Genomic DNA, 20,121 nt, shown 5'->3' with positions numbered 1-20,121 from the left:
GTTTATTACCCTTTGCATTAATGTTTTGCTGTTTGTTACATTTTTGTTGTGTTTTGCTTGATTGTAAAAGATGCCTATGGAGGAGCGATGTTCATAAGTTGTTAATATTCAGTGTTTTATTGTTCATAGTTAATATTGTAAATCCCACTTTCTTTTTTTTAATGTACATTTTGGGTGTCCCATTCACTAAAAACACGTAAAATTTCATTACGTTTTTTTGAGGTGGTCTGTTTTTATAATTCAATCGGACATTGTGACTTTGGTATTTGTGTTCCATAAAAAAAGGGACCCAAACACACATACTGTACAGTAGATTTTTACAAAAAAGTTATGCATAAAAGTGATAATATATCATATTGTAGGTGTTTATTACCCTTTGCATTCATATTTTGCTGTTTGTTACATTTTTATTGTGTTTTGCTTGATTGTAAAAGATGCCTATGGAGGAGCAATGCTCATATGCTGTTAATATTCAGTGTTTTATTGTTCATAGTTAATATTGTAAATCCCACTTTCTTCATTTTAATGTACATTTTGGGTGTCCCATTCAGTAAAAACACATTAAATTTCCCTTTTGTTTTTTTGAGGTGGTCTATTTTTAGAATTCCATCAGACATTGTGACTTTTGGTATTAGTGTTCCTGGGAAAAAAAGGGACCCAAAAACACATACTGTACAGCAGATTTTTAACAACAAAGTTATGCGTAAAAGTGATAATATATCATATTGTAGGTGTTTATTACCCTTTGCATTTATATTTTGCTGTTTGTTACATTTTTATTGTGTTTTGCTTGATTGTAAAAGATGTCTATGGAGGAGCGATGTTCATATGTTGTTAATATTCAGTGTTTTATTGCTCATAGTTAATATTGTAAATCACACTTTCTTCATTTTAATGTACATTTTGGGTGTCCCATTCAGTAAAAAAAACTTAAAATTCCATTCCATTTATTTTGAGGTGGTCTGTTTTTAGAATTCATTCGGACATTGTGACCTTTGGTATTAGTGTTCCTAAAAAAGGGACCCAAACACACTTTCTGTACAGCACATTTTTACAACAAAGTTCTGCATAAAAGTGATAATATATCATATTGTAGGTGTTTATTATCCTTTGCATTCATATTTTGCTGTTTGTTACATTTTTGTTGTGTTTTGCTTGATTGTAAAAGATGCCTATGGAGGAGCGATGTTCATATGTTGTTAATATTCAGTGTTTTATTGTTCATAGTTAATATTGTAAATCCCACTTTTCTTATTTTCTTGTACATTTTGGGTGTCCCATTCAGTAAAAAACTGTAAAATTTCATTCCGTTTTTTTGAGGTGGTCTGTTTTTAGGACATTGTGACTATGCTATTAGTGTTCCTGAAATAAAGGGACCTAAACACACATACTGTACAGCACATTTTTACAGCTAAATGTGTGTATATATCATTTATAAACACACATACACATTGGCCCCCCAATGTGGCCCCCGAGTCAAAATATTTGCCCAGCTCTGCCTTGTAGTGTTGCCGGCAACACAAAAAGGATGCAACAATGCTTACTTCTGAATGAACAAATGCTATACCAGCGGCACGCACGGGGGTCCGACTGGCTGCCGGGTTCTGGCACCGGGTAAATACAGGCTTCCACTCCGAGGGGCACCAGGCTGCGCCGGGAGCTAATCTGAGCCGCAGTTCGCCACAGCACATTGTGGAACAGGAAGGGGCGCTCGCGGAGGCCCGGCAAACTCAAGCGGCGTTACACACTGGGCTGAAAGGAGCCTGGCATGGGGTTCCCCATCACAGAGGAAGGTTGCACCTCCCTGCCAAGCAGAGAATTAACAACTGCGGGCCAGTCAGCAGTAAATGAGAGCAATGTTATTATGATAACAAAAGGCAAGGGGGCTGTGCATCTGCGTGTGTATATCATATAAATATTGACCTCTATGTGCAAATGATTGAGTATTCTATTGGACATGATCAAATAATGTGATGCAAAGTAGTATTTACTGTATGTGTAGATTGCAATCACTTTAAAGTTGATAATATTATTCTTTGCAAGACCCCCCCAAAAAATAAATACAATTGATATCCAACAAGCAGTTATGTTGTTGTATTTTTGTCAATAATTCTGCTTTTTTTTTTTCAATATTTGTGAGTACCGTATTTTTCGGAGTATAAGTCGCACCGGTGTATAAGTCGCACCTGCCGAAAATGCATAATAAAGAAGGAAAAAAACATATACTGTATATGTCGCACTGGAGCCCGGCCAAACTATGAAAAAAACTGCGACTTATAGTCCAAAAAATACGGTATATGTTTTATATGATATTAATGTTAGTTATTCTCCAGTTTGGATGCCTAAAAGGTGGCTTTTCCCCACAATCCTCATTGCCATGCCATGTTATTGCCAATATTGCTGTGTTTGTGTGTGTGTTTTTCCTCTTTTTTAAAAACAAAACAAAAAAACCCACTTTGTGCTGCCTGTGCATAAAAAGTGCTATATAAATAAAGTTGGATTGATATATATTGCTTGTTATATCACCATTATGTAATTTTACGTCATATGTTTATATATTATTATACTAACATTAGGGCTAGGGATGTCCGATAATGACTTTTTTTGCCGATATCCGATATTCCGATATTGTCCAACTCTTAATTAACTTAATTACCGATTCCGATATCAACCGATACCGATATATACAGTCGTGGAATTAACACATTATTATGCCTAATTTGGACAACCAGGTATGGTGAAGATAAGGTCCTTTTTAAAAAAAAAATTATAAAATAAAATAAGATAAATAAATTAAAAACATTTTCTTGAATAAAACAGAAAGTAAAACAATATAAAAACAGTTAAATAGAAACTAGTAATTAATGAAAATGAGTAAACTTAACTGTTAAAGGTTAGTACTATTAGTGGACTAGCAATCATGTGTGCTTACGGACTGTATCCCTAGCAGACTGTATTGATATATATTGATATATAATGTAGGAACCAGAATATTAATAACAGAAAGAAAAAATCCTTTTGTGTGAATGAGTGTAAATGGGGGAGAGAGTTTTTTTGGGTTGGTGCACTAATTGCAAGTGTATCTTGTGTTTTTTATGTTGATTTAATAAAAAAAATACAAAAAAAACAAAAAACGATACCGATAAAAAAAAAACGATACCGATAATTTTCGATATTACATTTTAAAGCATTTATCAGACATCTCTAATTAGGGCTGTCAAAAATAACGAGTTAACTCATGCGATTAATCACAAATTAATCACGCAACCTATTTTGACCGAACATACACGGTCAGTGGTCAGGTCAATGCGAATAAATGACGTGAATTTACGTAAAACATCCATGACATTTTGACCATAAAATGGCATTTGTGTCCAAATATTGTTTTGTTTTTAAGACAATTTAAATGAGTAATAACCTGTGATTAATCATGATTAATCCAAAAACCAAGTGTGATTAACCTCATTAAAAAGGAATCATTTGACAGCATTAGTTAATATGTGTTATGTGCATTGATTTATTCAAATCGCAAACTAAAAAAAGAGAGTTATATACCGCATTTTTCGCTCCGAAGTATAAGTCGCATCGGCCGAAAAAAAATAATAAAAAAGGAAAAAAACATATATAAGTCGCACGTTTTTTGGGGAAATTGATTTGATAAAACCCAACACCAAGAAGAAAGGCAATTTAAAATAAATAAAGAATAGTGAACAACAGGCTGAATAAGTGTACGTTATATGAGGCATAAATAACCAACTGAGAACGTGCCTGGTATGTTAACGTAACATATTATTATTAACTATAACATACAGAACATGCTATACGTTTACCAAAACACTCCTAATCGCTAAATCCCATGAAATCTTATACGTCTAGTCTCTTACGTGAATGAGCTAAATAATATTATTTGATATTTTACGGTAATGTGTTAATAATTTCACACATAAGTCGCTCCTGAGTATAAGTCGCACCCCCGGCCAAACTATGAAAAAAACTGCGACTTATAGTCCGAAAAATACGGTAATTTCCTAGCATCATAATAATGTGCTTACAGTAAAAATCCTGCAGAAGGTATGGCCTTTGTGTACTTCACAATTGACTAGTAAATATAAAGACATTTTTAGAAATGATCCTGATAAAGAACTGCTTTACGTGCGTGCGTGCGTGCGTGTGTGTGTGCTGGCTTTTAGAGGAAAGAAAGCTGAGCTGGATGCATTCAGGCTGAGGCTGCAGACAGACAGACTCTCGCTGCCTCCTAAACTACCTGGGATCAGGCCAGCTGTCACAACACACACACACACACACACACACACACACACACACACACACACACACACACACACACACACACGTACACACATGCACGCAAAAAAAAAAGAAAGCACATCAGACTGCTACCGATACACAACAATCTCATAAAAACATTCACATGGATTACAGACATGACATACTGCTACACACACACTCACACACACACTCTCACACACACACACACACACACACACACACAAACACACACACCCGTGCGCGCATGGACAAACAGGTCTGCAGATGCTCATGTTTACAGACGGTGCTGGGAAACACGCACATTTGGATTTAGACAAATTTGCGGGCAAATACGTGAACAAATGTACCAATGCAAACACGTCTCGAGGTAAACACGGGTTTTAATCCTCGCCGTCCAACCCTCGGAAAAAAGACTTTTTTTTTTGAAGATTCCGCAGGACGGAGCGGCTCATTGTCGTCAGGAAGAGAGGATGATGTGAGCACGTACCTGGTGTGTGGACAAAGTAGGCCAGGTAGAGGTCCAGCTCCTTGACCGTCACTCCGATGTGGTGCGGCTGGACGCACAGGCCGTGGTTGGAGCACTGGGGCGACTTGACCAGCCGCTCCCCGTCCGTGCTCTCCAAAGGGCTGCCCTTGAAGAGGATGACCATCACCAGGTCCAGCCGCCACACCTTGTCGGCCTGGCGGAGGCAGTCGATGCGGCGGATCTTGCCTTTCTGGTCGGGGTTGGACAGCACGCAGCACGGCGGCTTCTTCCCCGTGATGGTGAGCACAAAGTCCTCGCGGAACTCGGGCCGGATGTCCTTGCGGAGCTTGGCCAGGAGGCGCGAGGCCCACTTCTGCTTGATCTCGGGCTTCTCGCCCAGCAGCTCGTCCTTCACCGCGCGCTCCTCGTCCTTGGTCATCCTCTTCTCGTGCTTCTTGAAGTACTTGCGCTTACGGGCCTGCAGGTTGAACCAGGTGTAGGAGAAGGCACGGACATGGGGGAGGAGGGCCTCGATGAAGGGATGAAATTCATCCTGTAGGAACAGGAAGAAAAAAGGTTAGATTTTTTTTTTTTTGTAATAAATTGGGTTCGAATTTGGAATTAGTGTGCTACGTCATCTGCAGTAGACATTTGTGGCAAAAACACAAAAAAATGCATTTTTGTTTTTTTTTGAGAGCCAGCATCCCCTGCAGTAGACATTTGTGGGAAAAACAAAAATTTAAATGCATGACTGTTAAATTTAAATAATACAATTTAAATTCTCAATTTAAAAAAAAAAATAAATTGGGTTCGAATTTGGAATTAGTGTGCTATGAGAGCTAACGTCATCTGCAGTAGACATTTGTGGCAAAAACACAAAAAAATGCACTACTTTTTTTTTTTTTTTTTTTTGAGAACCAGCATCCCCTGCAGTAGACATTTGTGGGAAAAACAAAAATTTAAATGCATGACTGTTAAATTTAAATAATACAATTTAAATTCTCAATTTTTTTTTTAAATAAATTGGGTTCAAATTTGGAATTAGTGTGCTATGAGAGCTAACGTAAAACTGCAGTAGACATTTGTGGCAAAAACACAAAAAAATGCATTACTTTTTTTGTTTTTGTTTTTTTGAGAGCGAGCATCCCCTGCAGTAGACATTTGTGGCAAAAACACAAAAAAATGCACTACTTTTTTTTTTTTTCTTTTTTTTTTTTTTTTGAGAGCCAGCATCCCCTGCAGTAGACATTTGTGGGAAAAACACAAATTAAATGCATGACTGTTAAATTTAAATAATACAATTTAAATTCTCAATTTAAAAAATAAATAAATTGGGTTCGAATTTGGAATTAGTGTGCTATGAGAGCTAACGTCATCTGCAGTAGACATTTGTGGCAAAAACAAAAATTAAATGCATCACTGTTAAGTCTAAATAATACAATTTAAATTCTCAATTTTTTTTTAAAATAAATTGGGTTCAAATTTGGAATTAGTGTGCTATGAAAGCTAATGTCATCTGCAGTAGACATTTGTGGCAAATACACAATTTTTTTTTTTTTTTTTTTTTTTTTTTTTTTTTTTTTGAGAGCCAGCATCCCCTGCAGTAGACATTTGTGGGAAAAACAAAAATTAAATGCATGACTGTTAAATTTAAATAATACAATTTAAATTCTCAATTTTTTTTTTTAATAAATTGGGTTTAAATTTGGAATTAGTGTGCTTTGAAAGCTAACGTCATCTGCAGTAGACATTTGTGGCAAAAACAAAAATTAAATACATGACTGTTAAGTCTAAATAATACAATTTAAATTCTCAATTTTTTTTTTAAATAAATTGGGTTCAAATTAGGAATTACTGTGCTATGAAAGCTAACGTCATCTGCAGTAGACATTTGTGGCAAAAACACAAAAAAATGCATTACTTTTTTTTTTTTTTTTTTTTTTTTAGAGCCAGCATCCCCTGCAGTAGACATTTGTGGGAAAAACAAAAATAAATACATGACTGTTAAATCTAAGTAATACAATTTAAATTCTCCATTTAAATGAATAATAAGAACAGTAAATACAACAAAATAAAGGGAAAAGCTGAGCCGGTGCGTAATTTTTTTTTTTTTCCAGTAAAAGAGAAGTTAAAGTATTCTGCTGTACCATAATACCTTCACTACATATCTCTGGGCAACAAAGCCCAGATCTCGCCATAGCGCTCCCGTGGCAGGGTTGCCACACACCGGTCGCTCACCATCGCCAAGCCTTTCCGCCACAAGACCACTGTTGAAATGTGCCGCTAAAAGATCAGCCATACCACTTCCTGTCTGCGCTATCATGCAAAAAATAAAAAGGGAGCTCCACAAGCAGACTCACATTTCCACAACACACTGAAAGCAGACAGAACAGCGCACGGCTAGAAGAAGACAGACGGCCTGGTAGTTACCATTTTGCACTCTCATCATAAATTTGGCACAGCGTTAAAAGTGAGAAAAAAAAAAGAATAGAAAAAAAAATTCTTCCGCGCTCCCAAATGTAAAGCAAGTGCTGGTTTGGCAAAGAGTGGAGAATTAATGGCGGGAGAGAGAAAAAATTGGAGGAGATGTCAAAAATAATTAGCTTTTAAAATTTGGAAAAGAAAAAAATCTGGAAAAAATTCAGGTTTTACCGCAATAATTTGGCAAAAAGGATTGTCCGGTAAAAATAGAATATTCAAGAGTATTGAGGTGTGTGGGGGGGGGTTGAAAAGAAAAAAGAACGGCGATGATTCACTTAAAAATTAAATCATCCGTTGTGCAAAAAAAAAACAACCCAAAAACTTGAATACAAAATCCTTGGCAAGGAGTAAATTGGTGGTGGTTCTGATCCCAGGGCCTGGTGCAAGGCTCACACACACACACACGCACACACATACACACACACACACACATGCACAGAGAGGCAAGCGGGGGGTGGCGGCACAGGATAGAGGTGGGGTGGAGGGTTGGGGGGGGGTGGATAGAGAGCCGAATCAATGTTGGACGAGCGCATACGACCGCTGGCAAAGCCGACTGCAGCTTCTTTTTTCCCCCCTTTTCTCTCCAACTCTCTCTCTTTCCCTTTCTGTTCTCCCCGTCGCCGTCGCTCGTCCTCGCCGCGCTCTTTCCCCGACCATTGCTTGAGCCTCTGCCAGCGCGAGTAAGGCCCACCTATTTGGCAACGCCGCGCCTGGAAGCCCAGCCAATACGTTAGCTTCAAGAGCTGGAAAAGGGGAGGGGAGAGATAGAGAGAGTCGGAGGAGGAGGAGGAGGAGGGGGGGTGAGGAAGAGGAGCAGGAGGAGGAGGAGGAGGAAGGGTCGGTGGCGTGGGGGGGGTGGGATAGGAGATTGTGCAGCCTTGTCCGACGCCACGCAATTCCCCAAATTGACAAGTTCCACTCTGACACGGAGACAAAGTTCAAGGGAGTAAGTCGACCCTCGTCCCGAGCCCTGACTGCACCTCTGTGGCCGCCATCGCCTCCCCGCACTCCCCCCTCCCCGCTCTGCTCGCATAATGCCACCTTGGCAGAGGATGGCACGGAGCTGGACGCACAGCTTCAGAATCCCTCCAGACCGCCGCCGCCACCCGCATCTGCTCACGGGTTTTTTTTTTTTTTTTCCACCACAGCAAACAAAGAGGGGGAAACCAACCCGCCGCGCACACACCACACGCATGAATGGCGAGAGGATTCCGGGGTACAAGGCGGGTTGGGGGGGTGCGCTAAAAACGCAGACACGGTTACCAATTTTTGGAGAGGAAGGCGGCGAGGGAGGGCAAAAACAAAACCGCCTCAGCTGTTTCAACACAGGATGAACGCTCAGCGGAGCGTGATGTGTCGCCGATGAATCCAGGACTTACACGCGTCCCGCGGAAACCCCCCGTGACGGTTGCGAGCCAAGTGACCGTCACACCCGCGAGTCCGAAGATTTAGACCCCACACTGTTCCCACCGAAGACACACCGCTACGAGAAACTGTATCGAGCTGGAAAGGGACAAACTTTGTCCCGTATCACTGAGACGATCAAACAAATGTGACCTACCGATTAATCGAGTAATCTGTCGATTATTTTGTTTGACCAATCGGGTACTCTGATTAAAGACAATGTATAGCCTCAATGCGTTTTGGAGCAGCTTCTGATTATTTTAATAATCATGGATTATTTTTGTTCGATTATTCGAGTAATCACTTAAAAGCTTCAATGAGTTCCGAGGGCAGCTACCGATTCTTTAAATAATCGGGTAATCTATTGGTTATTTTGTTTGACCAATCGGGTACTTTGATTAAACACAATGTAAAGCCTCTTGGGCTGCAACTAACGATTAATTTGATAATCGATTAATCTGTCGATTATTACCTCGATTAATCGATTAATAATCATAAAAGAGACAAACTACATTTCTATCCTTTCCAGTATTTTATTGAAAAAAACAAAATACTGGCACCATACTTATTTTGATTATTGTTTCTCAGCTGTTTGTACATGTTGCAGTTTATAAATAAAGGTTTATAAAAAATAAAAAATAAAAAGTTTTTAAATTGCCTATGCGCATAGCATAGATCCAACGAATCGATGACTAAATTAATCGCCAACTATTTTTATAATCGATTTTAATCGATTTAATCGATTAGTTGTTGCAGCCCTAAAAGCCTCAATGTGTTTTAGAACAGTTTCCGATTATTTTAGTAATCATGGATTATGTGGCGACTTGTACACCGCCTTCCGCCCGAATGCAGCTGAGATAGGCTCCAGCACCCCCTGCGACCTCAAAAAGGGACAAGCGGTAGAAAATGGATGGATGGATGGATTATTTGTGTTTGATTATTCGAGTAATCGATTAAAACACACTTAAAAGCTTCAATGCGTTTCGAGGGCAGCTATCGATTATTTTAGGAATCGGGTAATCTATTGATTATTTTGTTTGACCAATCGGGTAATTCGACTAAACACAATGTATAGCCTCAATGCGTTTTAGAGCAGCTTCTGATTATTTTAGTAATCATGGATTATTTTTGTTCGGTTAATCGAGTAATCGATTAAAAGCTTCAATAAGTTTCGAGGGCAGCGACCGATTCTTTTAATAACGGGTAATCTATTAGTTATTTTGTTTGGCCAATTGGGTACTCTGATTAAACACAGTGTAAAGCCTCAATGTGTTTTACAACAACTTCCGATTATTTTAGTAATCATGGATTATTTTTGTTCGGTTATTCGAGTAATCGATTAAAAGCTTCAATGAGTTTCGAGGGCATCTACCGATTCTTTAAATGATCAGGTAATCTATTGGTTATTTTGTTTGACCAATCGGGTACTCTGATTAAACACAATGTAAAGCCTCAATGTGTTTTAGAGCAGCTTCCGATTATTTTAGTAATCATGGATTAATTTTGTTCGATTATTCGAGTAATCAATTAAAACACACTTAAAAGCTTCAATGCGTTTCGAGGGCAGCTATCGATTATTTTAGTAATCGGGTAATCTATTGATTATTTTGTTTGACCAATCGGGTAATTCGACTAAACACAATGTATAGCCTCAATGAGTTTTAGAGCAGCTTCCTACACACACACTTGCAACCACAAAAATATACGCCACACATACACCCCCCCCAACCCAACGCCCACGACGCAAATCCCATAGGGGTGATGAATGGATGGTCAGCGCCTGAGAGCTGCGGCCTAACATCATGACCTCGCACTCCCTTCCCTCTGTTGCTAGATATCTCGAGATGTAAGTTGTAATATGTATATGTGCTTTGCTATGGAGGTTTTTTCCCCACTCCATACTGGGCCCCCTTAGGAGCCCAGTCTAGATTTTATTTTTTTTACTCATCTTTCCCCAGCGTTTTACCTTTTTCCCATCTTTTACGGGGCGCCTTGTGGCGACCCATCAGCGTTCCTGTTCTGTAACCCTGTACACTGTTTGTTTTGTCTAATCTTGAACGGGCTTGTGCTGAAAACAAAGTTTTGTTGTACTTGTGCAATGACAATAAAGACCTACCTACCTACCTACCGATTATTTTGGTAATCATGGATCATTTTTGTTCGGTTATTCGAGTAATCGATTAGAACACACTTAAAAGCTTCAATGTGTTTCGAGGAGCAGCTACCGATTATTTTAGTAATCGAGTAATCTCTTGATTGTTTTGTGAGACTAATCGAACAATGGAATAAAACACATTTCATAGCTCTTAATGCGTTTAAGGGCAGCCACCGATTATTTTAGGAATCAATTAATCAATTGATTTTTTTGTTTGATTAATCGAGTAATCAAATAAAACACACTTTGTAGCCTTAATGTGTTTTTTGGGCAGCTACAGATTATTTGAGTAATCATCGATTATTTTCTCAGATTATTTGAGCAATCGGTTAAAACACACTTCATGGGTTCAATGTGTTTTCAGGGCAGCTATCGATTATTTTAGTAAACATGTAATCTATTGATTATTTTGTTCTATTAATTGAGGAATCTGATAAAACACAATGTATAGCCTCAATGCCTTTTAGAGCAGCTTCCGATTATTTTAGTAATCATGGATTCATTTTGTTCGATTATTCGAGTAATCAATTAAAACACACTTAAAAGCTTCAATGCGTTTCAAGGGCAGCTGTCGATTATTTTAGTAATCGGGTAATCAATTGATTATTTTCTTTGACCAATCGGGTACTCTGATTAAACACAACGTAAAGCCTCAATGCGTTTTAGAACAGTTTCTGATTATTTTAGTAATCATGGATTATTTGTGTTCGATTATTCGAGTAATCGATTAAAACACACTTAAAAAGCTTAAATACGTTTCGAGGGCAGCTACGGATTATTTTATTTTTTATAAAAATTAATAATCTGATAAAACACAATTTATGGCCTCCATGCGTTTTAGAGCAGCTACAGATTATTTTAGTAATCGAATAATCTACTGATTGTTTTGTTTGACCAATCGAGTATTCTGATAAAACACAGTTGATAGCCTCAATGCCTTTCAGCATAGCTAGCAAGTATTTTAGTAATTGAGATTGTTTTGTGAGACTAATCGAGTAATCGAATAAAACACACTTCATAGCCTCAATGCGTTTTAGGACAGCTACAGATTATTTTAGTAATCGAGTAATCTCTTCATTGTTTTGTTTGACTAATCGAGTAATGGAATAAAAAACATTTCATAGCCCTTAATGTGTTTAAGGGCAGCGACCGATTATTTTAGGAATCGATTAATCATTTGATTTTTTTGTTTGATTAATCGACTAATAAAAAAACTAAACACTTTATAACCCTAATGAGTTTTCTGGGCAGCTACAGATTATTTGAGTAATCATCGATTCTTTTGTCCGATTATTTGAGTGATCGGTTAAAACACACATCATGGGGTCAATGTGTTTTTAGGGCAGCTAACGATTATTTTAGTAATCGTGTAATCTATTAATTATTTTGTTTTATTAATTAAGTGATCTGATAAAACACCATTTATAGCCTCAATGCCTTTTAGGCCAGCCACCGATTATTGTAGTAATCGACTGATCTATTGATTTTTTTGTTTGACTAGTCGAATAATTGGCTAAAACACACTTTACATTGTGTTTAATCAAAGTACCAGATTGGTCAAAAACATAACCAATAGATTACCCGATTATTAAAAGAATCGGTAGCTGCTTTTAGAGCTGCTACCAAGTATTTTAGTAATCATCAATTATTTTGTTCAATTATTCGAGTAATCGGTTAAAACACACTTTATAGCTTCAATGTCCTTTTAGGGCAGCTATAGATTATTTTACTAATCGGGTAAATATTGATTATATTGTTCGATTAATCGAGTAATCGGCTAAACACACTTTATGGCCTCAATGCGTATTTTAGGGCGGCTATCAATTATTTTAGTAATGAAGTAATTTATCAATTAGTCAGTTCGATTAATCGAGCCTCGATGCGTATTTTAGAGAAAATACTTGAATCAAACAAAATAATTCTGTTTGCCATAAACTTCATTCTTTATTTTTGAAATGCACATCATCAACTTTGAAATTGCACAGCTAGCATGTGTGCATTAATAAGAGTAAAAATACTAAAAACTCTCAGCTGTTTGCCGCCACGCACACTCGTGCATGTAAATCTATGTCCGCGTATTTACAGTTCCAGGAACTCCATGCAGTCCGGATTTTCTCAATTTCAATAGTTACACTTATTGAACTAATAATCGAAGCGATATATTATAAATCGAAGTTTTTTTCTAATCGATTAATCGCTCCAGCCCTGTTTTTCAGTTTTTTCTAGTCAAACAAAATGTCGGTATACTCGATAAAAAATTAGATTTTGGCTAGATCCGACAAGACTAACTGGTTGGCCACGCCTATATAACATGTCAAGTTAAAATATTCCATACTACCAAAATATTGTCTGACTCAAAGAAACTGAAATGTTTTTTTTTTTAACTATAGGCAATTTTCCGGTAAACGTATTCCCAGACCGTGGTACACACTTCTGCCTTTTGTGGCAATCCCCGACCATAGGCTATAGGCTGTCAAATTTAATGAGTTAACTCATGCGATTAATCACAAACTATGATCGCATTAATCGTGTATTAATCACACAATGCAGCTATCGATTATTTTATAAATTGAGTATCCAAGTTTGTTCAAATAATAGAGTATCTGATAAACACAATTTACAGCCTCAATACGCATTTTAGTGAAAATAGTGTCTACATATTTAAAGTTCCGGGCCCTTGATTTAAATTTCATGATTTTTAAACGATAAATCGAAGCAACAGAATATAAACCAAAGCAGTTTTCTAATCAATTAATCATTGCAGCCCGAAAGAAAAGATCAATTAAAGTGCTAATATGATTTTTTATTTTTTTTTAAACTAGGATTAAAGTTGAAAAATATGTTGGTGAAAAGTGAAAGATTTGGACAGACTTGAGCTACACCTTTTATCGCTGTAATGTTGCCACATTTTATTTGAAAATAATGGAATTTTAGGGGGAAAATAAGGGATTTTTTTTTTTTTTTTTTTTTTTTAGAAATTAAGTGAAATTATCTAGAAAATATGGAAAATTTTCTTGAAAATAATGGAAATGTTTTGGAAAATAAGGCAAATTAAATGGAAAATAAAGGAAATGTTCTGCTAAATAAGGGACATTTTTATGGAAAATAAAGATTTTTTTTCTGAAAAATAAGAAACGTTTTAAGCCAAATATTTTGGCAAATAAGGGACATTTTCTGGAAAACGAGGGCAGATAAGGGACATTTTCTGGAAAACAAGGTCAATGTTCTGGAAATAAGGGATGTTTTCTGAAAAATAAAGGAAGATAGGGAATATTTTCTGAAGATTAAAGATTTTTTTTCTGGAAAACAAGGGAAATGAAAGGAAAATGTTCTGGAAATTAAGGGATATTTTCTGAAGGGAAGATAGGGAAACATTTCTGAAGAATAAGGATGTTTTTCCTGGAAAACAAGGGAAGTTAAAGGAATATGAAAAATAAAAGAAAGATAGGGTAAATTTTCTGGAGAATAAGGATTTTTTTTCTGGAAAAGAAGGGAAATGAAAGGAAATGCTGGTGCCGACTGCACCACCGCCCTCACAGATGGAGGTGCTGGTGTTTTAGCAGAAGATTTCCTTTTTTTGTAATAGTTAAAATATGGAAAATGTTTTTGAAAATAATGGAAACGTTTTGGAAAATAAGGCAAATTATATGGAAAATAAAAGAAATGTTCTGCTAAATAAGGGACATTTTTATTAAAATTAAGGATTCCTCCCCCCTAAAAAATAAGGTTAATTTTCTGGAAAATACACTTTTTTTCTGAAAAATAAGAAAAGTTTTAAGCAAAATATTTTGGCAAATAAGGGACATTTTCTGCTAAATAAGGGATTTTTTAAATTTAAAAAATAAGGATATTTTTTCCCCTAAAAAATAAGGTTAGTTTTCTAGAAAATACACTTTTTTTCTGAAAAATAAGAAAAGTTTTAAGCAAAATCTTTTGGCAAATAAGGGACATTTTCTGGAAAATGAGGGCAGATAAGGCGCATTTTCTGGAAAAAAAGGTAAATGTTCTGGAAATTATGGGATATTTTCTGAAAAATAAAGGAAGATAGGGAACATTTTCTGAATAATATGGATTTTTTTTCCTGGAAAACAAGGTAAATGAAAGGAATCTGAAAAATAAAGGAAGATAGGGTAAATTTTCTGGAGAATGATTTTTTTCTTGGAAAATAAGGGAAATTAAAAGAAAATGTTCGGGAAATTAAGGGATATTTTCTGAAAAATAAAAGAAGATAGGGAACATTTTCTGAAGAATAAGGATTTTTCTTCTGGAAAACAAGGGAAATGAAAGGAATCTGAAAAATAAAGGAACATAGGGTACATTTTCCGGAGAATAAGGATTTTTTTTTCTGGAAAACAAAGGGAATTTAAAGGAAATGCTGCATACTGCAGGACAACGCGCGGCACCACCGCCCTCACAGATGGAGGTGCTGGTGTTTCAGCAGAAGATTTCCTTTTTTTCTAATACCGGATTTTTCGGAGTATAAGTCGCTCCGGAGTATAAGTCGCGCCGGCCGAAAATGCATAATAAAGAAGGAAAAAAAACATATATAAGTCGCACTGGAGTATAAGTTGCATTTTTTGGGGGAAATGTATTTGATAAAACCCAACACCAAGAATAGACATTTGAAAGGCAATTTAAAATAAATAAAGAATAGTGAACAACAGGCTGAATAAGTGTACGTTATATGAGGCATAAATAACCAACTGAGAACGTGCCTGGTATGTTAACGTAACATATTATTAATAACAATAACATATAGAACATGATATACGTTTACCAAACAATCTGTCACTCCTAATCGCTAAATCCCATGAAATCTTATACGTCTAGTCTCTTACGTGAATGAGCTAAATAATATTATTTGATTTTTTTACGACAATGTGTTAATAATTTCACACATAAGTCGCCCCTGAGTATAAGTCGCACCACCGGCCAAACTATGAAAAAAACTGCGACTTGTAGTCCGATAAATACGGTAGTTAAAACATGGGAAATGTACAGGAAACTATCTAAAAGGGAGGATGTTGGTAAAAAGGAGAGAAATACCGTAGTTTTCCAGTGAGAGCCAAGAGACTACTGGGGATGTGAATTCAACAAATATCTGACATTACAAACGATTTCCGAGTGATGAAGAACTGCCTGAAAAGTTCATTTTCCTGAAGCCGGAAGAGCTTCAAATTCGAATCGATGCAAATTTGCATGGAGTAAACACATAAAAATCTCCGCTCTTGTTACAAAGAGCGGAACACTTCACGGAGCTTCCACGCCGACTCTCACTCCTCACACCTCCACGTTCATCCTCGCCTGGCTTGGGTCTCGTCCCACCGATGCCAACTTAGATAAAGCAACAAAAGGAAGCCAATAAAGGAAAATGGATTCACAAGTGTGTGTCTGCGGTGCGATAGAGAGGTGGCTTCATCGTTAAATATATCCTTTTTAAATTTTTTATGCCACCTGCAGAACAAATATCCGGGAAGTCAACGGCATGAGATAAACCGGCGCTTGAATGCGATTCCTGCGCGTCTACCTTTCAGACCAAACCAAGGCTTTCTGGGTGACCCTGCCAGAAATGCAAATAAAGCACCATTCAAATGTCAGCAACATTTGACTTCAAGGGTGTTCCGGTCGTTCTCCTTAGCCACGCCGTTTGCCTGAAAACGGCGCCGACGTGTAATTCCAGGAATAACTGCGAACGCGGAGGCTTTGGAGTGACAAAAGTGGCGGGGGAGTGAAGCGACAAAGTGGAACCCTCCGTGGGTGAGCGGCTTTACATCCAGCCACTCCATTGGGGTCCTGGAGCCAACGTAAACAACACATGGAAGGTGACTTTAGGTTAATCCCTTTAGCTGGGAATTAAATTGAGACTTCAGTTTCAATGGGGGTTTATCTTCGCTGAGATGTGACCAGCAAATACTAGGGGTGGGCGGATCAATACAAACATCGACAGTATCAATATCAGATTCATTTTGAATCATCTTCTATGTCATTTATTCACAAATATCTGTTTTTTTCCCCCCTATTATAATATTGCCGTTACGGATATATAGATTTACGACACAGGAGGTCCTTCATACCGACAGCCATCAGACTGTATAATGCATATGTTCCTTGACTGCACTTAAATGTAGAATATATTTATATTATTTATATATTATATACATAATATGTTATATATATTATATTATTTATTATTATTCTTGTCTATTGTGAGCGAACTGTGGTGCTGAATTTCCCCCAGGGATCAATAAAGTACTTTCTATTCTATCTATTCTATTGTATGTTATTTACAAATGCAAAAAGGAAAGCCAAAGGACCCATGTTTGTTTTGTTGACTTATTTTTGAATTATTGACTTTTTTTTGTTTAAACAATTTTCTTGTAATAAAAGGGAATTGTGATTTTTATTTTTGCTGATATTGTTACACTATCGTGCATTTTTTACTGTATATTGTAGACTTGATTATTTTACATTTACATGTTTACATTGTTTTATTTTTATTTATTTTCCTCTGATACTTTATTGAGTCTTTGATGTATTTTGTACAATTTTCCATTTTGTCTATTATTTGTGTACTTTCATTTTTGAACTTGATTGACCACAGCTGTGACTATTTAAGGGCATCACTTCCGGTTGAAAATTGCGCACTGACGAAGACATTTGGTAGCGCCTGCGCAGTTTGTATTACAATTATTAGAGGGGACACCAGTGTTGCTGGCCTTGCTTTTTCCTTTTTCTTTATTTTGACTATAACCACGACCAAAAAAAAGGCAGAGCCTCTTAAAGATTTTAGGGGGGAGGGGAAATGAATAAAAAGGATCGTTATTGTCATTACTGACGTTGTGGTTACGTGGTATCAGATCGATGCCAATATTGGCAGTATCAACCCACCACGACCTTTTAAACGCCCTATTTCGTCGGACTTCCGGGTTCGATTTATGTTAAAACGACACCTGAAATTATTTCCATATCTATAAACGTACATATTGTTTAAAAAAAAACACTCTAGTAATTGTAATAAAGTTATTTGAAAACATTATTAGGAAATAAATGTACAAATAAATGCTTCCGATTTGTGCCTGAGTGGGTTCGTCTCTAATTAGTCCATATTTGACTACATCCAGTCGAAAATGTTGATTTTTAACGCCATAAATTTAGCTTAAAAAACGACTTAATTGTGTCCGCAAGTGACCCACATGAGCAACTTTCTAATATCTCCCGTCAATTCGAAGTGACGCAGACGTAAATGTGTCCAATTTTCACGTCGAGACATTGAACTGCTCATTTTTTAGAAAGCCCTGTTTTTAGGCGTCACTTTGGGCGTCTGCACAACATTGTGGTGCGTTCACGACCACTCGCCGGGGCCCGCTCGTTTGCCCGCAGACTGGTGTAAATGTGCGCTACTGTGAAACATATTAGATATATTCATTTTGACTGATCGTTTAGACTCGCATTTTTGTGCTGTGTTCCAAGAGTCTGCGGAGACAGACAAAAGACATGAAGTGGGTTTTTTTGGTGTTTTTTTTTTTTAATTCTCCGCACGTCTGAACGAGACGGCGGACTCGCCTGCCAACTTCAGATTAACTCTTTCACTGTGGAGGGAAAAGCGGTGTTTTGTCTGCAGTTTTATTTGCTCTTATTCTATTCCATACATTTATATGTTTTTTTCCCCGCTGTTAAATAAACATTCTTTCAAAAAATGGGTATATGTATGACCGATTAGCTTCTTTTTTTTTAAGAATTGGTGTAATATAAGTAAATAAAATGAGATTGATCAGAATATCACTTTATTTATTATTTATTTATTCTCATCATTAATATTGGCCATAGGCTATAGGCTGTCAAATTTAATGAGTTAACTCATGCGATTAATCATTAATCACAAACTATGATCGCATTAATCTTGTATAATCACCCAATGCAGCTATGGATTATTTTATAAATTGAGTATCCAATAGTTTGTTCAAATAAAGGAGTGTCTGATAAACACAATGTATAGCCTCAATACGCATTTTAGTGAAAATAGTGTTTACATATTTAAAGTTCCGGGCCCTTCATGAATTCTTTTTTCATTACGGTACTCATTAAACGATAAATCGAAGCAACAGAATATAAACCAAAGCAGTTTTCTAATCAATTAATCCAATTAATCATTGCAGCCCTAAAGAAAAGATCAGTTAAAGTGCTAATATGATTTTTTTTTTTTTTTAAGATTTGGACAGACTTGAGCTACACCTTTTATCGCTGTAATGTTGCCACATTTTATTTGAAAATAATGGAATTTTAAGGGGAAAATAAGGTTTTTGTTTTTGTTTTTTTGTTTTCTTAGAAATTAAGGGATATTATCTAGAAAATATGGAAAATGTTCTTGAAAATAATGGAAATGTTTTGGAAAATAAGGCAAATTATATGGAAAATAAAGGAAATGTTCTGCTAAATAAGGGAAATTTTCTGGAAAATAAAGATTTTTTTCTGAAAAAATAATGTTCATTTTTCTGGAAAATAAATGTTTCTTCCTGAAAAATAAGAAAATTTTTAAGCCAAATATTTGGGCAAATAAGGGACATTTTCTGGAAAACGAGGGCAGATAAGGGACATTTTTTGCAAAACAAGGTAAATGTTCTGGAAATTAAGGAATATTTTTTGAAAAATAAAGGAAGGAAGGGAACATTTTCTGAAGATTAAAAATTTATTTTCTGGAAAACAAGGAAATTGTTCTGGAAATTAAGGGATATTTTCTGAAAAATAAGGGACGATAGGGAAAAAATGTCTGAAGAATAAGGATGTTTTTTCCTGGAAAACAAGGGAAATTAAAGGAATCTGAAAAATAAAGGAAGATAGGGTAAATTTATTCTAATCATTAATATTGTAGCTCTTTCTTACATCAGGGGTGTCCAAAGCGCGACCGAGGGGCCATTTCCGGCCTGCCGCTCATTTGTATTGGCCCTCTGCGTATTGTAAAAATATCATAATTCGCTAATAATGACGTGTTATTAAATATTAGGCCACAATAGTTTGCTTTTTCACCTATAACACAAAGCTTTGTTTTGTTTGGCGAGCCCGGCATATGTCAACTTAATTAATTGGTTGAACATTTTCATCGGAAATTGCATTACTGTCACAGTAACATTTACAGTAATTTACTGTGAGTGCAGAGCTGTGATTTATAGGGTTAATTAAGTTACAACTAAATGCAGTAAATGTTATTTTTGTCTGTTTAACCACACGCTGCTACTTACAGTACAAGAGCGTTTAACGTGGTGTACGGAACCTCTTAAGAGACAAATCAGTTTTAAAAATACAATAACTTGTTGTGGTATTACAGATGATT

General features: G+C 36.5%; 1 protein-coding gene across 14 annotated transcripts in view; it reads right to left on the bottom strand.

Annotated features, from left to right (window-relative positions):
• nfixb (nuclear factor I/Xb) overlaps nucleotides 1-20,121 on the bottom strand; it is a 527,883-nt gene that overhangs the window by 273,902 nt on the left and 233,860 nt on the right. For 12 of the 14 annotated variants that reach the window (XM_061973664.1, XM_061973667.1, XM_061973665.1 and 9 more), the window contains one exon: nucleotides 4,775-5,306. In XM_061973664.1, coding sequence (XP_061829648.1) covers nucleotides 4,775-5,306 — 532 coding nt within the window. Of the gene's footprint in view, nucleotides 1-4,774; nucleotides 5,307-6,908; nucleotides 9,019-20,121 lie in introns of those variants that run through there. The other 2 variants (XM_061973668.1, XM_061973675.1) reach the window with 2 other exon arrangements.

Source organism: Nerophis lumbriciformis, linkage group LG22 (genome assembly GCF_033978685.3).
Source record: "Nerophis lumbriciformis linkage group LG22, RoL_Nlum_v2.1, whole genome shotgun sequence".
Classification (NCBI taxonomy): domain Eukaryota; kingdom Metazoa; phylum Chordata; class Actinopteri; order Syngnathiformes; family Syngnathidae; genus Nerophis; species Nerophis lumbriciformis.
Note: the sequence above shows the minus strand (reverse complement) of the source record. Positions and strands in the feature narration are given on the sequence as shown.